The sequence below is a fragment of the Melitaea cinxia genome, chromosome Z (genome assembly GCF_905220565.1).
Source record: "Melitaea cinxia chromosome Z, ilMelCinx1.1, whole genome shotgun sequence".
In the NCBI taxonomy this organism is placed as follows: domain Eukaryota; kingdom Metazoa; phylum Arthropoda; class Insecta; order Lepidoptera; family Nymphalidae; genus Melitaea; species Melitaea cinxia.
The window spans coordinates 12,617,331-12,640,130 of record NC_059424.1 but is presented as its reverse complement, the minus strand read 5'-3'; the positions used below and the strand labels follow the sequence as shown (position 1 = coordinate 12,640,130).

At 31.8% G+C, this 22,800-nt stretch overlaps 1 protein-coding gene across 1 annotated transcript; it reads right to left on the bottom strand.

Annotated features, from left to right (window-relative positions):
* Nucleotides 1-8,021: 8,021 nt before the first annotated feature.
* On the bottom strand, nucleotides 8,022-20,651 carry LOC123668668 (rho GTPase-activating protein 1-like). The gene is made up of 9 exons (XM_045602378.1): nucleotides 20,107-20,651; nucleotides 19,758-19,874; nucleotides 16,775-16,896; nucleotides 16,090-16,247; nucleotides 15,679-15,996; nucleotides 15,361-15,605; nucleotides 14,718-14,918; nucleotides 8,708-8,814; nucleotides 8,022-8,585 (listed from the first exon to the last, which is right to left on the bottom strand). The coding sequence occupies exons 1-9, from the start codon at nucleotides 20,153-20,155 to the stop codon at nucleotides 8,415-8,417; spliced, it is 1,488 nt and encodes a 495-aa protein (XP_045458334.1). The 5' UTR covers nucleotides 20,156-20,651; the 3' UTR covers nucleotides 8,022-8,414.
* Nucleotides 20,652-22,800: the final 2,149 nt, after the last annotated feature.

Here is a 22,800-nt window from a genome sequence, read left to right as displayed (position 1 = left end):
CATAGCTTAATTGGCTAGAGCGCCGACACGGTACGTCGGAGACGCGGGTTCGAACCCCGCTGGAGCGGTCAATTTTTGATATGATATTCAAAAATGTTTAAATACTTGTAATGAATAACGTACTTAATTAGATAAGGATTAATATCATATTTATAAAAACATCTTCGCAAATAATGCATTATTTTAGAACGAACTTGGTTAGCATAAAAAAGGTTATAGTGAGCCAACCTTAAAAGATAGATATATGCTGTCGCGGACTTTTTTTAGAACTTTTAAAGAGGATCAATTCTGTTGTACATGATTTTTGCGAAACTTTAACTGTTTTCACAGCGCACGCAGCGGAAGCTCTCAAAAGGAAAAAAGAATCCCCGATTTTGAAACATTCTTTATTGGTGCTCCGCTCCTTTTGGTCTTAGCGTGATGATATATAGCCTATAATCTTCCTCGATAAATGAGCTATCTAACACTAAAAGAATTTTTCAAATTGGACCAGTAGTTTCCGAGATTAGCGTGTTCAAAGAAAGAAACAAACAAACAAACAAAAACTCTACAGCTTTATAATATTAGTATAGATGTTGTTCAAACAACTCAAACTTCTCAAACAACTCAAACCCCGTTAATGAGGTAAATAAAAAACGTGTCACTTTTATATTTAATTGTTTATTTATTTTAGTTACAATAAAGAATAGTCTGTAATAACAATTTTATATATTAGCATTTTTATAATATAATACATAGTATGTATTACCTATTAACATTTAATGAAATAATATGTAAATACCCCTACAATCAACCGCCTTTCCTTTTTTAACATGTTTTGTGTTAACAAAATATTGTGGATAAATCCTATTGTTTCTTGACAATATAGGTATACTAGCTGACCCCGCAAACGTAGTTTTACCATATATGTTATTAACCCCCTTAATCCCCCCCCCCCTTATAACTTAGGGGTACGAAAACTAGATGTTGGCCGATTCTCAGACCTACCCGATATGCACGCGAAATTTCATAAAAATCGGTACAGCCGTTTCGGAAGAATATTGTAACTAACATTGTGACACGAGAATTTTATTATATAACAAGATATATCATCGTAATATAAATCACTATAAAATAAAAATGTAATAACAGAAACATTCCAATGTTTATAATAATAAAGTTGTTAAATTTATGAACATAATTTAAAAATATACAAATTGCAATAATTTATGCTTATATTATCTGCCAGGCCTTCATACCTCATTTACTCCATTCCAATAAAATAGCCAATTGTAGGTCAGAATATCTAAAAATATTTCACTTGGAACATTAAATAAATACCCGTCCATATCTTTATTACAATGTTTACTATATTTTTCCTACGCGGTTTTTTAATTTTTAAAGTAACAGTAAAAATAAATACAAAATGTATATATTTTTTTAACGATTTGATTGACTAAGTTCTCATGCATTTGTCAACGAACTATCACAGCGCTTGTTGTGGCATAATCACTTAGTCGGATCGGTCAGACATCGGCTTCAATGTTTTTTTAGCCATGTAAATAAACTATTTAATTGATGTTGTTGTAATCAGGGTTAATGTTACATTACAGCAATCATATTTATGTGTTTCAAATTTAGCAATCCTCTATTTTAATGATATCATTATGTGGGATTATGAGGTATCAACCGCCGATCACCAACCCACCTGCCCAGCGTGGTGACTATGGGCAAAACACATGAGTTCACAACATTTTTGGCGCGAACTTGGGGAGGCCTATGTCCTGCAGTGGACTGTAATAGGCTGAAATGATGATGGGGTATCAAATTCATTAATTTGAAAATGCGGGTTCCTAAGCATCTAGATATTTCATAACAATTATTTTTTTTTTACTTTTTCAAAGGTTTAAGGGCAAAGTCAAGAATAATAATGATACAAAACTGCGGCAATGACATAATACGGCTTTATTTCTAAAGCGTTGGACCATTATATGATCCCAAAAGAAGAAACTAAATTTAATAATTGATGATTTTTTAATTGTGTTGACTATATGTTAAGAACCAAGAGTTCAAGTTGCTAGAATCAAATTTACATTTGATACATCACATCTTAAAAAAAAACCTGCCATTAGAAAAACATAAAAAGAAGGCGGGTAATTATAACTCTTAACTATCTTAATAATATATTAATATTCACAATGTATATTACATAATAAAATGTATAAAATGCTTTTACAAATATACTCTTATAAGTATTTATATGAATTTAGTAGTCATACCAGCTCTACGTACATTATTGTGATGATGGAAGTAAAATATACTTGCATTAGTTATCTCTTTATTTAAACTTCTAACTGGAAACTAAGGGTATGTTTATTGTAATCGTGATTTTGTAAAACTTAAGTACCTTTTATAGAAGCTTACAAATCCGACCAAATTGGAATACGAGAACATCTGGTGTTATAATGGATTTATTAGGAAATTGGTAATTTTAAATTGTGACGAGATTAAAATAAATATATACTCTTGAAAAAGTACATAGAAGTAAAATATAAATTATATTTAAAAAATGAGAATCTATATTCCGAAATAGTTATATAAATAAAAAGAGCCGAGCGAATTCGCTTACATATTTTACTGACAAAATAAAATGATTAAATAAATCGTGGTTTTTAATTAGGTATGTTTACTACATCTAAAACTCAGAACTGGCATTTTAGATTAAACAGACAACTAAAAACAAATTAAATTTAAAATAGATATTTAGATAACGTTACACTTAAATAAAAATAAAAAATGAAATTTTGTAGTGTTTTAAATAAAGAAAAAGGAGGGTCTTTAACTAAGTTTTATTAATTTTACATTATATATAAACATATAAAATGGAATGTTACTTATACTGTCACACATTAGGCTAAAAAAAATTGTAGGTAAAACTGTTATGAAATAATGCATATTTTTACATTAATAATAATGGAATGGAAATGATAGTGATAAATAGGAAAGTTATTTTTCAAATCTAATAAGAAACAAATTTATGGTATAGCACAAATACAGGTATAAAGTTATAAAAATATTTATAATATATTTTATCGAGACGATGGCATATTTTTTTTAAATATATTATTGTAGTTCGAAGTAAGAAGTTAAGAGAAATTTGTTGTAATTTTAGAAATAATAACGTATACACAAAATACTTTTATGTCCTGTTATTTTATTTTTTTTTTTTTTTTTTATTATGAATATTAAGTAAACTTGTTTATTTTCAACTGATTAATATCTGTTTCACGTTAACAATGTCTATGGTTTATTATCTTTAAAGTTAATTAGTTTTTCTTTTTTTATATTTCAGCATCAAAAATGCTCGTGCACCAAAACGAACGGATTGATTGATTTCATAAAAAGCGTGACGTATTGAATTGGGCGGATTTATTAAGTGATTTAGTATGTCCGAGGCTTATAAATGGGTTTCTCGAAATATACTTCTTTATCAGAAACAGGCAATACCTTTTATTGGATAACATATTCAGATATTTTCTTTTCTAGCGTTTTGTGAATTTTTGACTTTAGATTTTTTTTTATTCAGTTCACTCACTACTGATGTTTTATTTCTAAAAGTTTTTGTCACACCGACAAATAATTGATAGCATAAAATTTTAAACTTCATCGTAGTGTTAACTGTTTTTAAACGGTTTTATTTAGCTCACCCCGTTTGTTTTATTTTTTATTATTCTTGGGTCAAATTTAGTAATTCAAATTTTACCCTCTTCCTGTCAACCGATTAATCTGAAATTTTGTATACACTTTGGATTTTGGTGACAATACAATTATGTTTATTCATTATCATTATAAATTCAAGATGGCCGCCGCTACAAAATGGCGGATAACGTAGGTTTTATCAATCCCATCAATATGGGTATCAAATGAAAGGGCTCAACAAGCAGAATACAATATACTATAAAAAATTGAAATACAAGATGGCGGCCGCTACAAAATGGCGGATAACGTAGGTTTTATCGATCCCATCAATATGGGTATGAAATGAAAGTGCTCAACCAGTTTAATCAATGTACTATATAAAATTAAAATCCAAGATGGCGGCCTCTACAAAATGGCGGATAACTTAGGTTTTATCAATCCCATCAACATGGGTATCAAATGAAAGGTCTCAACAAGTAGAATACAATTTACTATGCAAAATTGAAATCTAAGCTGGCCGCCGCTACCAAATGTCTGATAACAATTTTTTATCAATCCCACCAATATGGGTATCAAATAAAAGGGCTTGACAAGAAGAATACAGTGCACTATACAACCTCAATATTTAAGATGGGCCTTGCAATAATGAAGCACTAAATGAATTAAACAGAATGCGAAATAAAAACTAAAAACTAGAAAATAAAAATAGGTAAAAAAACTTTTTAAGTTAAACGGTTTTATGTTAAACATACATTGCAATGTTTAAGATAAATGTACTAAAAACCAAAAAATAATAAAATAGATACAGTCGTGGGAATTATAAACATATGCATAGACTAGACTAAAATAAAACCGTGGGGCACGTCAATTGTCTACAATCGTTGATTAAAATGTTTGTTTTGTAATGTTACACTATAATTAGGCAGTTGTTCAACCGACAACGATGGACGTGTGATAAGTAGGGCTAGAATGTGGAAACAAGCTAGCAAGCTCGATTATAAGCGAGTTTTAGGGTTTCATAGTGGTGAGCGAGTAGTACTTTTATCATATGTTTTGTCGATTAAAGACAAACTACGAGCAGTGAAACGATTCCTCGCCAGCCAGCAGTGTGAATGTCCAACGATAAACTAGTTGAAACATCTCTTTTATTTACATGGAGTGTATAACTATTGGAATTTCCATGAGCAAGAAAATAGTAAGTAATTTCCTCACCGTCTGCGGGCCAACTGCCTATTTTAACGACGAATTAAACGATTCTTCTATCGCACATTAAGTCGATAATTTGTAGACAATTGACGTGCCCCACGGTTTTATTTTAGTCTAGTCTATGCATATGTTTATAATTCCCACGACTGTATCTATTTTATTATTTTTTGGTTTTTAGTACATTTATCTTAAACATTGCAATGTATGTTTAACATAAAACCGTTTAACTTAAAAAGTTTTTTTACCTATTTTTATTACAATTGAATTCTGTTTCCTGTGATGTGATTGATCTTATTTCAAATCGAGTGTACCCTTTTTGTGATTTTAACGGAAATATCATATACAATCAGAAAAATAATGATTTTTTTAGTCAAATTCAAATTCTTCTATCTATCTGCTATAGTAACGGAATTTTTTTTTTCCAAAATGATATGGTAACTGTTAAGAAAATCGTGGAAATCGATATTTGTCAAGTTGTACCCCTTTGTCAGTAATCAATCACTAATATTCAATATTATTTTTCGTACTTCGTGATTTAAATGCTGTTGTATTCAATTTCAGATTTAATTTTAAAATATTTTTCGTGATTACTTATTTATCTGGAGTACTAGAGTAATATCCATTTGGACGTAAAACTTTCGTAAACTGGTAAAATTCAGGTAAATTATGTGAATAGACGAGTGATAACAAAATATAATAAATCTAAAATGTTCGTCTTCTTTTGTTTTAGGAATATTGTGCTATGATCAGTGATTTAAATGCACAAGTAACATTAAGCACATAATTAAAACACTTAAATATGAAAAAAGGTACAAGTCAAAAGTTTTTATTTTCGCAAATTACTACCAATTTTCAGCCCATCATACGATTGTGTGGATCTCCCCTGAAACAGGTGGCTGAGTTCAAGTATCTCGGCCATATAGTTAACGAGCACCTCGTGGACGACGGTGATATAGAGAGGCGTTATAGCGAAGGCCGCTATCGGTCCGAGGCAATATATTGGCCCGCAGATTTGCTTGTAGTAATGAAGAGGTAAAATTATCGCTGTTTAGAGCATACTGCCAAAACTTTTACACGTGCAGTCTGTGGACGCACTATACGCAAAGGACCTTCAGAAGTCTTCGCGTGTAGTAACAACAATGTGCTGAGAGTGGTACTGGGAAAGCCATGTCACTGCACTGGCTCGTGTGGACGACTTCTATGCGATCTTCCGGAAATGTGTATCTTCTATTATGAGCCGGCTGGCGATAAGCACCAATACCCTTCTCGGCGAATTGGCGTGCCCACTCTGGAGGAGCTGGAATGGTGCACACACATATGCAAACAAGCGCGTGTGTATTTAGCCTTGGTTAGTTAATTAAGCTTTTGGTACCTTGTTCATAGGTTCATGTTATTTTTGATTTTATTTTTACTTTATTTATTTTTATTTTTTCTCATTGATTTTTTAAGTTTGGTTTGTTGTACTAACCCAATATGGACTTTAGTCTGAAATAATAATTGCTAAAAATTACTAAAATACTCTAGTTGAACTTAACCCTATAAAATGATGATTTCCAACTTGTATCACTTGTCACAGGAGTAGTTTCTGTACATTAATGATGGTATCAGCAACCTAAGCAAATCGATACATGTACACTGTACGTACAAACTTATGCTGGTTAACAATCCGACAAATTGCAATGGATAAATTATAAATTTACGCTTTATAATAACTTACGTAATATTCACATATGAATATTATACTAGTAGATTAGTGATTAGAAAACTAAATAAATTATATCTACATATAATTTTACTTTATAATTTTTAAAGTTTGATTAACATCGTATCATAAATAAGTCTAGAACGTATATATGTAACTATTATGTAATTATCGACTAAATATTTGGTATGGCTTTAAAACACTTTTGACTAATATATGTATATCATCAGCCTAATTTTCAGAGTTCATAACTCCAAGGAAAGGTCTAATTTTTTTTTTCCTTAATGATACTTTTGATGATCTTTTTTTCAGTTTTCATTTCAAAATTTCTTTCAAATTTTCAGCCTTCTGACCTAAAAACTTTCTTATTCTGATAATTAAACTGAAGTTAATTATCATTTATTTACACTAACTACAGTAAATGTGGATTTAGTGTACCTGTCCTAGAATTTACCATTCAAATTGAAGTATTATCTTGTTTTAAGGCCATCGGATGGATTGTCTCATATTCTACATTATATATAAAAGTAAAAAGAATTTTGAAATAATATGTTTAATATTTAAAAAAAAAAAAAACTAATATTTCGCTAAATCGACGCCGACGATTCGTTGAACATCTAAACACTACACGTAAGGTGGTCTATGACAACAAATTTAACATTCATAGTATTTGTGATTTTAATAATTTCTTTACAATAACAAAACATCATATCTTTCTAACTTGTGCGAAATTTACGTTTTTTATAAAAAACTATATATTTTTAATACAACACGAAAAGTAATAAAAAGTGATCTAAAGAAAGTAAAAAACAAAGATAGAATTGTTTTATAAATTCCTTATCAGCGAGTGTGAGGATAAAACATTAATTAATAAGACCATCATATTTGGGACGATCAACGGTACATGTAATAAATTTTTATGTCTTTGAAAAATCTTCTTTAATATTTTATTGTACGTTTAAATATACCAACAGTAGCTACATATATTTTACACGTGATTACTTTGGTTATATTATTTATCAACGATGAATACATTTATAAAAAGATGATAGTCTATTCAAGATTCATTTTGAAGTCGTTGTTAATTTGAAGTATAGATGTACTAAAATTGCATAGCTTATAAATTACTCAATATACCGTTCATCTTACTTGCGATATCTGTGAAAGAATCTATGGACATCTACAAAAATTTAACTTTTTTTCTTGTACAAAGTACGCGGTAAGCTTAGTACCTACGTAATACGTATTCAATGTACAATATGATAGAACGACAAACAACAACGACAAATTTAGAATATATAAATAGGTTTAAAGGTAATCAAATTCTATTTGAAATATAAAGTTGAGTTAAATAAAAAATAATAAAATATGTAGCAAAAAAAAAAAAAACAATTAGTTATACTGAGAACCAAGCGGATCTCAATTAAATTAGTAATTTATAAAAAAAGAAATATTTTTATTAAGTTTTTCTATCTAAATACCTCCGAAAGTTGCCACAAAAATGCAAGCAAAACTAATAAAAAGACAACTATTCATAGATTAACTTATTTATTAGCTCAGAGTGGAAACGCTCTTGCTAAACGAAGCTTATCCGGTTTTTGATCAATTGATTTCTTTCCTCTTTTTCATTGTAACCTACTTTGATTCACTCTTGAACATCGTAAGAGACATGAAAATACATATAAAATATTTGAACTAATCTCAGGTGAAAATTTATAAAAAGTATGAAATCTATTTGGCATTCGACAACATAAATCCCAAGTTCTAAATTTGAACGGTTTTATGCCTAAACCTAATTGACTTTTATAGTCTGTGGCAGATTTATAATCTAGATTATAAATATCGATTTTTGGTTTTCGAGGAGAAAATCAGTGAAAGCGTTGATGGGCGCGATGGATTGAAGAGACATAGAACCATTGGGTGGCCACGACAGATTGGGCCCGAAAACAACCGCTAGATTACCGCTGGTCATTTTGTTGAGGCAGCTCCTGTCTTGAACCTGTTAATCATATTTTTTACTAAAGTTTTAAGCAATCCATAATCCTATAAATGGTGACTGATGACTGGAAAAATAATCAATAAATTGTTTAAAAAAAATAAGACATTTAAATTCAGTGTTACCTTCCATAAAAATTGAAAGATGTATTTAAGAAGTTTGTAGTTGTCTAGTGGCAGCCGCTCCAGGATTAATATCTTCACTTGACGTGGTTTTTCTCTGTTCGGCCAAGCTGCAAACAAATTTATGTTTTAAGAATATTGACGATTTATTTTTCTTTATTGATACAATAAATACCCAAATCACACAATAAGGACCTACGTGCATCAATGAAGCTTATGGAAAATATAAACGTTAGATAAAATAAATTATTAATTAAGAAATCAAAACATTAGTTTCGTTACTATTTTTATTTCCAATTAAATTACTTTTTAAATAAAACAAAATCAATCCAACATAGGAATGAATAATTATGTTTGCTCGCAAACGAAGAAAAACCGAGTTCAATTACATCGACAAGTAAGATATATAATACAACGTAAGTAGACGAAAAATAATTGTGTTTGCTCGCAAACGAAAAAAAAACCGACTTCAATTACATCGACGAGTAATACAACGTAGATCGACGAAAAAATAGTCAAGTAACTGCGCGTTATCAAAGATTACTCAAAAAGTAGTTATCAGATCTCAATAAAATTTATATGTGACCACATGACAAACATCAGCTTTCGATTAAATATTATTAAAATCGGTACACCCAGTAAGAAGTTATTGCGGATTTCAAGAAGTTCCCTCGATTTCTCTGGGATCCCATTATCAGATCCTGGTTTCCTTATCATAGTACTAAACTAGGGATATTCTCTTTCCAACAAAAAAAGAATTATCAAAATCGGTACACACTGTAAAAAGTTATTGCGGATTTTCAAGAATTTCCATCAATTTCTCTGGGATCCCATCATCAGATCCAGGTTTCCTTATCATGATACCAAACTAGGGATATCTCCTTTCCAACAAAAAAGGAATTATCGAAATCGGTACATCCAGTAGAAAGTTATGCGGTATAATACAACGTAGGTCGTCGAAAAAAGCGTCAAGTAAAAACGCATTATTAGATATAGCTCAAAAAGTAGTTGTTAGATCTCAAATAAATTTAAATGGGACCAATTGGCACACACCACCTTTCGATTAAAACAAAATTTGTCGAAATCGGTCTACCCGGTCAAAAGTTCTGATGTAACATACATAAAAAAAAATACAGTCGAATTGAGAACCTCCTCCTTTTTTGGAAGTCGGTTAAAAATAACAAACGCACTAATCGTCACTACGATTTTCGAGGGTTTCCCTCGATTTCTCTGGGATTCCATCACCAGATTCTGGTTTCCTTGTCATGGTACCACCCTTGGGATATTTTCTTTCCAACAAAAAAGAATAATAAAAATCGGTTCATAAACTACGAAGTTATCGATATATACGAGTCACCTCCTCCTTTTTTGAAGTCGGCTAAAAATACAATTTTTATTTTGTAATGTGATGTCGCAAATTTTTGGACCCTTCCACACTCCGAACAATGTCAAACTTCATGGACCCCCTCCCTCTTAAGGTGTGACGTAATTTATGGATGGCCCCTAATACCGTACTAACGCTTAATTCAATAAATACTAAAAGTAACATACATATAATCACGCCTCTTTGCCGTAGGGGTAGGCAGAAACCACTTCTTTCCACTTGCTACGATCCTTACATACTCGTTTCACTTCGTCCACTTTCATTATTGATAACGTCTATTGTATTACTTAAACTGTTGTATTATCTATACAAATAAATCAAATTTGGAGTGTCTGTTTCATCTTCCTGCCCTTATCCCACTTATGTAGGGTCGGCACAACATGTTTTCCTCTTCCATTCCTCTCTATTATTCGTCACTTCAGCTCTTACTCCTTTCTTTCTCATATCCTCACTCACGCAATCCATCCATCGCTTTTTTGTTCTGCCGAGCGCTCTTTGTATTTGACATTCATCCCTAACATTCTTTTACCAATATAGTGTTCACCCCTCCTCATTACATGCCCATACCACGCTAACCTATTGCTCCTCATTTTCTCCGTCACGGGTGCTACTTTCAAACTTCCTGTTGGAGTGTCTGTGATATTAAAATAACCGCTTTTTACTAAATGCATATGGATGCATACACGGTACATATAACAAAAGAATATTTTTTACAATTTTAGTATCTGAAACGGCTGGACCGATTTTGGTGAGACTTTCACTGACAGATAGCTGATATAATAAGGAGTAACTTAAGCTACATTTATATAATTTTTTTTTTTTTAGCCACCTTCCAAAAAAGGAGGAGGTTCTCAATTCGACTGAATTTATTTTTTATGTATGTGACTTCAGAACTTTTGACTGGGTGGACCGATTTTGCCAAAAAATTTTGTAATCGAAAGGTAGTGTGTGTCAATTTGTCCCATTTAAATTTATTTGAGATCTGACACCTACTTTTCGAGTTATATCTAATAATGCGTTTTTACTTGTACCGATTTTGATAATTCTTTTTTTGTTGGAAAGGGGATAAGTACCCTAGTTTGATACCATGATAACGAAACCAAGATCTGATGATGAGATCCCAGAGAAATCGAGGGAAACTCTTGAAAATCCGCAATAACTTTTTACTGGGTGTACCGATTTTGATAATTCTTTTTTGTTGGAAAGAAGATATTCCTAGTTTAGTACCATAATAAGGAAACCAGGATCTGATGATGGGATTCTAGAGAAATCGAGGGTAACTCTTGAAAATCTGCAATAACTTTTTACTGGGTGTACCGATTTTGATAATTTTTAATTTAATCGAAAGCTGATGTTTATCATGTGGTCACATATACATTTTATCGAGATCTGATAACTACTTTTTGAGTAATCTTTGATAACGCGTAGTTACTTGACTATTTTTTCGTCGATCTACGTTGTATTACTCGTCGATGTAATTGAAGTCGGTTTTTTTTTTCGTTTGCGAGCAAACACAATTATGACTGATAATATTATTGTCTTCGTATACAGAAGAAAACTGAGCAGTAAACAAGTTTCAAATGTCCCTTTTATTTTCGGCTATCAAATCACCTAATATAATTGTGTTTGGATATGAAATATTTCTGTTGCGTATATTTTTATATGGGTCCAAAAATATTTAGGGTTTTTAGAAATGGCGTTCTCGACAGATTCCATGTAATTGTTATAGCACTGTTTAATTAATTTATCACAGTCTTTTTTAAGGTATTTAAATTTAATTCGAGAGGATATTTGTATTTATTTACTTTAATTCGGTATTTGTTTTTCCTTTTCAAGGCCGAAATTAGTTTAAAAGAGAACCATGTCGGATACAACGATTTTGATTTGTGTTTTTTGGGACGTGAAGTTCAATAATATTTGAAAGTATTTCAAGAAAAAGTTGAAGCACATCATTAACATTGCTAAAAGAGTCTCGGAATTCGTTTAACCAGTTTATATTATCAAGGGACTTATTATTATATCATAATCCACTTTGAAAAAATTGTATTTGTTCATTGACGCGTTTCGAGAGGTGGACGACTTATGAGAAGTTCTGATACTTACCTCAATATTTAAAGCAGGATGCAAAGACTCGATTTTACGAATGGGTGACGTGCATTCTTCGACCTTGATGCTGTTATCATTTTTATTATAAAGAACCAAGTCAAGAAATTTATTTTTATTATTTTTTATGTTAATCAATTGAAACAATGAATTGAGGTCCAAAAAATTTATAAACATGTTATTTAGAGCGCTATTATTGCTACTAATACAATTGATAGAATTCGACCAGATTAAATTAGGTAAATTAAAGTCACCAACCATTAAGACAGAACTGTTATAATTTCGAAAGGAAGGTATGTTACTGTTTACTTTGTTAACAAATGTCACGAGAAGTGACATATTTACGGGAGGTGGCAAATAGACAGTGCACACATGTAAAATCTGTCTACATCTGCTAACCCCCATCTGTATCGAGACCCATAGATCGCAATCGCTTTCCCAGTCCAGATGCCGACTTGACACGTATTTATCGGAAACCGCTCTAAGGACACCGCCAATTTTTTATGCGATGACAACACTAGTTTCGCGATCACGACGATAAATTAAATATCTGCCATCGAAAATTTCAGCATCAAACACATCACTATTCAGCCAGATTTCGATAAGCACTATTGTGTCAAAATTATTGTTCAATACACGGTTTCGCACATCTTGCATATCAGTGTTGATTCACCTAATATTTTGGTAATAGCAATTTAACACAGTGAATTTTAATACAAAGAGCGTAAAAAAAAAATCATCTTACAACAATCATGTAGTTATTTAAGACCTGTAAGTACTTCGGAATTCCTAATGTATATGTAATGAGATTTATCCGATTTGCGCATAAAAATTCTACCGTTCTTTACCCATACAAAACGATATCCAAGTTTTTTCGAACACAATATTGCTTCAGCGTGTAGTGCTTTAACAGCGGGCGTCAGGTGTTCGCATATGTACACTGGCTTCTTATCACCACTCGACAGATTACTCGTGTTCAATTTATCTAAGTTGGTTTTTGCTTTCTTATTGAATTCTGTGGATGCAGCAAGTAAAGTATCCCGAACACGTGGACTGCTTAACTTTACCAAAACAGACCTTGGGCGTGGGGAGTCCTTATTCAATTTAATTACTCAAGTACAGGATATTACATCTTTATTATCTATATCACATTTTATTACGGATGCTACTCGGCCCATCATAGCTACGAGGTCCTCATTCTTAAACTCCGGCACACACTGAACCTCGACATTACAGGCCCGCGACTGCAGTTCCATCAGCGACAATCGCGACTGCAGGTCACTCACGTCAGCTCGCAGGCTCTTATTTTCACGTTCCAGATTCATTACCGCCTCAGATTTAAGAGATAGCTCCTGCCTAACATCTTCGTATTTTTGTTCCAGGAATTCGATAGATGTATTTAGCTCCTGCCTAATATCTTCGTATTTTTGTTCCAGGAATTCGATAGATGTATTAATAGCCGTCATATTATTTATCAAAGCCTTCGAATACAATTTGGAGCTCCTCGCGTACAATATTGCGGGCTTCCTGCACCGAGACATTTGTTGCGATAGTATGGTCGATATTACTATAAGTCGTTTCATTACATCTGATAGTGACATTTTCATCACAGTCGGGAGTTGCTGTGTGCGCCGGGACGCCACCTATCGGCACAACGATGTCTTCTTTATTACGTCGTAGACAAACAGAACAAACCCACTTATTTCTATAGTCTTCGGTTACTCTTGTATATGGTATTTTTGACGTACTGATGGACGCATAATGGAACTTATTTTTACAAGTCTGACATTTAATAATCTCGGCTGAGTTTGACAGTCGTTGACAACATTGGAGTCTACCTTTCGGCATCATCTGTTCCGTATATTAGACTTTGTTAGTCTGACACAACAGTGGTTAAATAGGTTTGCGATTTCAAAACTAGAGTAGTATATTATACACTTTTGATATTCATCAAGACGATTTTTTATGATTTTACCTTTTTTAATCATCCAGAAATGCACACAAGTAATGTATATTTACATTATTTTCACATTAACCCATACTTTCTGTAAGGTAAAGCGATCACTAATAATGACATTAAAAATATAAGTCATAACAATATATCATAATTATAAGAATAATAAATGTAAATTAAATAACTCAAAACAGGACAAACTGGAATACTTATATATATTTTTAAATTAAAACAATGTTATATTTATCTTAATTTTTGTCCATTTTCATCAGAGGTTACATGTCAAGTAGCACGTATTTTGTAAGTGCGTAATTTGTATGTACATAAATGTCACTCGTGTATTTATTGTAAAAATTGTTACCCGTTATTATTTTCGAAAGAAAAATTTTTCGTCTTATTTTCTCACCAACAAACTCTTTTGCCCGTAATTCCTAAGGTTGGCTACAATAACAAAATGGTCTTAGCATTTAGCTCACTTTTTGAATATTCACTCATACGAGCAGAGGTACGGAGTAAACAAACGCAAGCACAATTAGCAAGACTTAGTATTATAAGTATAAAACGATACTCACTTTGAAACTTCAATATTTCGTCATGGAGATCGAAGGTCAACAGGGGCTCTTCAAGGTCTCGAAGGAAAGTTTTCAGAAGTACTGCAGCGTTGTGGGGATCGTTCCTAAAAGATATCGGCTCGCCCCTATTGCAGGCTCGCTGCAACTCTTTTATAACCGATATGTTAGCTGATCTTCGGAATAAACCCTCTGTTTCCAGCGCTAAAAATACACTTCCGATTAACTAATTAGCTTAATTAAGTCATTTTAGCATCGCATAATGCTTTAGAGACATCGAGTATTAAATTAAAACAACATTTATAATTAATAATAATAATAATAAATAAACATAAAAGAATATTTTAGTATTATATGTACTATCGCATTAGGTTATAAGCCTATAATGGTAGTATATTTATGGAAATAAATAAATAAAAAACAATCGTGTCATTTCAATATATAAAATAAAATTCTTAATCGAAATATCATTAAAAATAAAGAGAATCTACATCATTGATTAAAACAATTTTCATACGTAAATTCACCTAAGCGTTAATATGACACGTACATGGGCGAAACAATCAGAAGCGATAAAACAGGAAGTCGTTGTCGATGAGCCGCACTTTAACAACTCAATTGGTTTAACATTCAGTGATTTACTCACCGTCGGGCTGTGAAAGAAATTCAACGCACTGCCTGACCACCGGCGGTATAGAATCGATCATGTTCGTATTATTTTCTTTTATAAATTGCAATGAAACGCCAAACTGTTGCGTTGGCGGTGGAGAGAGACTCTCTTTTTGAACGGTCTTCGCGTCACTCTCGTCGGGCGTTGTCTCTAACTTCTCGGCTTGTTGTCTTGCCACCTCTGCAGCGCGAGGATTTTTGTTCAATAACAATTTGTCGTACCTACACAAAGAATAACATCATCTACATCTACCACAATTACTATGATAGGTTTTTTTATTCCTTCAGAACTTACTCGAGAACAGGTTTCGGTATACATAATTTGTCTAGATCCAAGTATTGCTGCAATTCGTGCAAGTAGTTAACGTACATCATTTTCCTTCCAAACTTTACGCTTATAGCGGGCCTGAGCATTTGCCAGACGATACGAATAAAGTTTGTCGGGTGTACCAAATAGAGCGCCTTGAGATTCTTTTTATACTTTCTATCGAAAGCTTTATAAGCTTTCCATAACCAAGAGAGCGGCGGTTTGTTCTTACTAGTCAAACCATAATGAAAGTAAACGACACTGTAATCTTGTTCCACATATTTGTCTAAAGTAAACATGAGATATCTAAAACAAGGAGGTAAATTAAGTTCATTGAGAAATTTTATATCATATACATACTACACATATGTCGCAAAAACACTTGTTCAATAGATTTACCTTAAAAGTTTGTCTGGATGAAGATCCTTACTTGGCGGAAGACGGCAAGCCGACACTACAATGATCCGCCGACCAATCTCGTCGTCGCCCACTACCTCTACCAAGCCAGTCCCCGCAAGTTCAGAGAAGTTGTCATCATCAAGTGAAGAATTTGCAATCTAAATTAAGATATACATACATGTATACTACTAGTAAATATGGTCACACAAATAGTTTTATGTAAAAAATACAATCTAAAATATAATAAAAAAACTATTTGGTTTAAACAAATAAAACTCTTGGTACAAATTATGATAACAAATCGATTTTATCGTATTCCAATTCTGATATCGTTATTTAAAATATACCTACGTGTAACAAAAAAAAAAAAAAAAAACTGGCAAAAAGATCAAATTTCGTACATTCATGGGGAAAGTAAGTTTAATATAAAAATACATTATTGTGTGCCTACAGGGAAGTAATTTTTGGAACGTATAACCTATTTCTATAAAGGTCAATCAGCAAGAATACCTGACCCAAATTCGTTTCGCTAGGTCCCGGGAGACCTAGATTGCAATATTGATCCGTCGATGTCGATTAATGTTTTCATATTAAAATATACGGTACGTCATTTTTTAACATGTCTTATTGTTGTCATCTAGAAAGCGTTGATACAAATAATGTATCGGGCACTTTTAATTATTACCTCGGCATATACTTCGGGAGCTTTAGCAAGCTCCTCCTCGAAATTTTCTTCTATGGTGCCATCACTAGCGGAACGATTCAGAAGATCCTCAGAAATATCGAGCAATTCAGGTGGCAAAGGAGCTGAAATATTACACTAAATAAAATATGTAAAAAAAAAAAATCGTAAAAAAATAATGAGACCTCAATTACGTAAGAGGAAAAGTATATAAATTTGTATAATTAACTCAACAAAAGCACTACCAATTACTATAGTTTTAATAACAATTATAACAAAAGCTTAATATACATACGTAGATAATGTTATTTCAAAATTTCATATAATAACGAAATTCCTTATCACGAGAGGAGCGAGATTGAAAATGGTATAACTAAATAAAAATTTATATAAATGTAATTCCTAAATTTCCACACACCACAGTTCCTAAATTTTTATTTGTTACTAGCTGACCCAGCACACATTGTTTTGCCATATATATATATTATTAGACCCCCTTAATCCCCTGACCCCCTTGTATCTTAGGGGTATAAAAATTGGAGGTTGAGCTAAAGGAACTTCGTTCCGACCCCTCACGCCGTTTTTTTTTTTAATTACACATCATTATAATTAGTATGGGAGAAAAAAAATTTTTCAAAAAACAATTCTTATGATGAATCTGAATGTTAATAAGTATTGTATTATTGAATTTTAACTTAACAAACGCACCTTAAATGTAAAAAAAAAAAAATATGTTTGCTAGCAAGACAGGTTTTCATTATGTGTTACTACTATTTTTATTTCTAAACAAATTATCTAATTGCTATGACTAAATTATTTTTGTCAAACTCGAAAATCAAACTTCAGATAATTATTCATTAATAAGATAACACAATTCCACTAACACGTTGGAACTTAAAAAGCCGACCAATGGCGGGATAACCACTGGCAATGAAATACATAGGCCGTAGATGGGCAGCAGCGTCTTCGGTGCGACAAAGCCAGCCCCGCGGTCACCAACCCGCCTGCCCAGCGTGGTGACTATGGGTAACACACATGAGTTCACACCATTTTTGGTGAGAGCTTGTAGAGGCCTATGTCCAGCAGTGGACTGTGATAGGCTGAAATGATGATGATGAAGATAACAATAGTAAACATGCCATGTTTTTTCTTGATGATTCGGATAAGCCGTTTCTGATATTAGCGTGCACAAACGCACAGACAAACAGACAAAAATTCTAACAATCATTGTTTTGGGTGCTATTTGCATTGATAAAGGTCCCAAACATATTTTTTCTCATATATCTTCCATGTACAGACAGATTTTTATTACATTTTTATTATATGTATTGATTTCTTTGTATTAAATTTGTGACACATATGTAAAGTAGAATAAAATTTCAAATTTTAATCCCATTTCGGTCATTGTCTGTTTATTTAGGTAAACAATAATATTATATCTCTACACATCGAACAATAAAATTTCTTATTTCTTAACTTAGATTTAATCCGTATTTGTATTATTGATTCAATCTGTAATGTCTGCTGGGGATAAGCCAACTTTAAACTTTACTTTTTTAAAAGTTAATTTGTTATTATTCTTGTATTCCTTATGGTAGTTAAGTTCCTACAAAAGAAGCTACCAATTTATTATTAAATTTCAAGAACAAAACATTAGTGCAGTGGTCTCAGGAAGTGACTGATAGCTAGCTGATTATTCACACTAGCAATTGCGTGTTGTGCGGGGAGCACATGACAAAAAATTGTAGATGCCATACAGATGTTTGTAATGAACATTTGTGCTTATTTGTTGAGTGTGATTCCAGATCCTCCGGCACAGAATTCACATCCTATTGGAGGCCGTTAAGTGTGATACGTTTACCAAACTTGTTACACAGTAACTGTTTATTATGATATTGTTTAAACACATTCTTCTTGTTTCAGTGACACACAGTTCAAACCATAGGTTTCTATAACATGATTTACAATGACATTACCTAATTTATTGTACCTTAATTTCTACAGTCAACAATTTTCAAATTTTTATTCTTTCTCTTTTATTAGGAGAATGAGATCAGAACAAAAACACCATTCTCTTTGATTGTGATTTGGTAGAAAATTTCTCTACCAAAAATAACAATCAAAATAACTGTTTATTACAACTACATTATATAATATAATATCGGTTTTGATTACAATTGTGGATATTAAACTACAAAGGTCATTCTTTACTTTCGCATACTTTGCGTTACAGATATTTGAATCATAGGTTTTACCGAAGTAGAATAAAAATATATAGTGGTTTAAAATTATTTTTATCCTTTGACGGTTAGCAGGAAAGTGGACATAAGGTGCCAATCAAACCACCAATTGCAAATTCATGCGACGTTTCGATCCTTTATTGGACCATCATCAGGCATCTACAAAATATACATATTGAAGAAAGTCCAATTGCAAATTCATGCGACGTTTCGATCCAATAAAGGATCGAAACGTCGCATGAATTTGCAATTGGTGGTTTGATTGGCACCTTATGTCCACTTTCCTGCTAACCGTCAAAGAATACTTATAACAAATGGACACAACGATAAATAATTATTTTTATCATTTGTTACTACAATGAATTGTATAACTATAATAATTACTCCCAGTTATACAGAGTACACAAAGTAAAGTTATTGCCAAACAACTTGTGTTTTGGGTTTGATTAGGCAAAATTAAAAAGCTTAAAATAATAGGTACGGTATATATTTCAGAATACCAACAGTTTTAATTACTATTACAAATCTCTATAACATGTTATAAACAATTAATTATAATTACTATCCTAACTTAAAATGCTCTATATTTATGGTTTAACAAGGGATTATACATTAACCATTAATATGAATAGAACTTAAGACAACACTACACCAGAATATAATTATAATAAAAATCATACAACACGCTCTTTACCTATTTACACTTATTTAAAACAGAAATTAGTTTTAAATAACTAACTGCTTACCTAAACCACTAGCTTGTATCAGTTCTGAATCATCAAATTCTAACCTCGGTTCATAATCATGATACTCTGAAAGGCTTGTGTACGCATCTTCTGGTTCCATACTATTCCCATGAAGAACTGTCAAGAATGATATACAAACCTTTGTAACTTACGAACATTGACACACAATAGAATATGAATATTACAAGATTGGTTTACAAAATAAAATTCAGCTTCATTAAAACAGCAAATGTGGACTGAAGTTATTAAAAATGATATAAATTAAAAAAAATTGCATACAAAATAATAACGTAATCGCTTTACACATCCGGGAAGATACAATCTATACGCCATAAACAAAAATAATTACCTTGAAAAGCTCTTATTGGACTTAACTTTGGTTGATGTTCCGACTCCATAATATATAACGCCAATATTGTCGACTTTTGAATTACAAATCACCTTCAAAATATGTATGTTACAACCACCCTCTTATTATATTTACTATACAGTCCAATACGTTATTCCGTAAAACGTAACATTTATTAGATAGACTATTCACCACCTTACAATACCTTAGATGTTAAAATAATATTTCGAAACAAAAATTTTATTAATAAAAATCAAAGTTTAAAATGTATTAAGTTTTTACTTATTTTCATATAATATTGCAGTATGACACTGTTTAATTATAGATAACAATTACATTATAACAATTCATAGAACTCAATAGATCATAATAAATTGTATTTATGATCATGCCTATAATAATAGGCCGCCACTACAAAGAACGCAACTACACATTAACGTGTAAAACAAACGCAAAACGCAAACGTTTCGATGATTCCGTAAATCGTATTAAAATACATGGATCAAGTATACATAATATGTTCTTTACTACGGCAGTTTTTGAGCACAGATAAAGGATTTCAAGTCAACTTTAGTAAACTGGTAAAAGGAATGTGTGTATGTAAATAGGAGAGTAAATATCAAAAAAAAAGTCTAGCTCTAAATAGTTTTATTTTTATGTTTTGTTTATTATTCTAAATTTTTGGTTATTATTTTAGTGTATATTTTTTTGGGATTTTATGACCTGGTATCTACAACTTTTAGGTCAATCTAGTGTATACAAGGGTAAGTAACAGATGCAAAATAATTTAACTTTACAAGAATCATTTATCACATAATGGAATTGAGCACTTGTACCGCTAGTTCTATCGACGTAGTTGCAGACAGTTGTTCCAGCGTTGCAAAAGCTACCGATTTATCGGTAGATCTACCGATTTTGGCCCTTGTCTACCGATATACCGATTTAGCAGTGCTATCTACCGAATTTTTGAATTTTCAACTGATGTAAAATAATTTTCTAAAAAAAAAGGTAAAATAATATTCTTAATACGGTAGCACTAAAAGAAAACGGTAACACAAAATCAATGCACGGGGACTTCCCGAAATTCTTCGCACCACGTCGAATATGACCGTTCAAATCCGCTGTCTAATGTACTAACACGTCATATAATAGAGTTTATTATTGTCTGGTGAGTTTACTAGGGAAAATCCCTGAAGATAACTTTCTTCGGGTTCGTTTCTTGAATTAGGTATAAGATTAGTGATGGATTATTTTTGGATTATATCGATGGATTAGAATTAGTATTCGGATTCATTATTGACATGGGAAGATTCAATTCGCATTTAACAAATTAAATGTAGTTGCGAAATTTTGTGAGGTGTTAAGTGAATTCATCGCTAATTCATACTTCTTTCGCGGCAGAGCTGCGGCTTTCGCTGTAGAGTGAGTGTGTGAGTGAGAGGAGTGATATGTTTAGCAAATAAGGCTGTTGGTTTTGTAAACAAAATAAATAAATTACTTCTTTCTGTCTCCATTGTATGGACTACTTCTATAATTAATGTTTCTTAGTGATAAAACGTATTGCTTTTGAGTACTTTCTTTTTCTGTAATGTAAAATAATTATAATTATAAATGGAACAAAAATTTGCATGCCGTTTAAGGTAGATTATATGAGACATTGTAACTAATAACATCTTATGTATTAATATATTCATGAAAATAAAGAATTTGATTTAATTCAACGGAACAAATTTAAATAAATGAACGCTTTATTGACTTAAAATACTTTTGTTTTACTCCGAGTAAAAATCTACCGATTTCTACCGATTTTTCGGAGCTAAATATACCGATTTTTTATTTTACACTTTTGCAGCACTGAGTTGTTCATAGACTCAGATTGTAACAGAATAGTATGCGAATAACACTTAATAATTATAAAAAAGGTACAATTTTAAAAGTTTTTGCTCTCGTAAATTACAATTTTAAGCAAGTTTTTGTTTAAAATTGTAATTTACAAAACCCAATACTTACATGTATATTGAAAAAGAACCTTTTACTCTAGTAAAGAAGATACTCCAGTTGAACTTCAAATCATGTTTTTCTTCTTCTATAAAAGCACGATTTTCGACTTGTATCACTTGTCACAAGAGGCACAGAATTCGACTTAGTCAGTTCAGTCAGTTAGTTCATTTTTTGTGTTTGCAGATTTGTGAAGTCAGTAGTAAGGTTTTTGCTTCGGCTGGATCTCTTCGCAGGCTGCGTAATCTACTTCAAATTCCCACCAAAATTGCTCTTGCAAATAGTCTTCTATTACCAATTCTGGACTACGCAGACACATGTTATCTTGACATTACTGAAGGGCAGATTAATAAACTTGAGCGAATCCAGAATTTATGTATACGATTCGTATTTGGACTTCGTAAATATGATCATATCTCTGAATTCCGTAAAAAACTTAAGTGGCTCCCAATTCGCTTTCGCAGGAATACGCATATTCTTAACTTACTTTACTCTATTCTATTTAACCCTGTTGCACCTGCTTATCTAAAGCAACGATTTAAATTTCTTAGTGATATCCATGAACGCAGTCTTCGTTTTGAGAATACCTTACTTCTTGAAATTCTCCCTCACTCCTCTTTTTTTTTACAGTAAATCTTTCACTGTTCAAGCTTCTCGATTTTGGAATTCTTTACCCTTGCATATTAGACATGTACA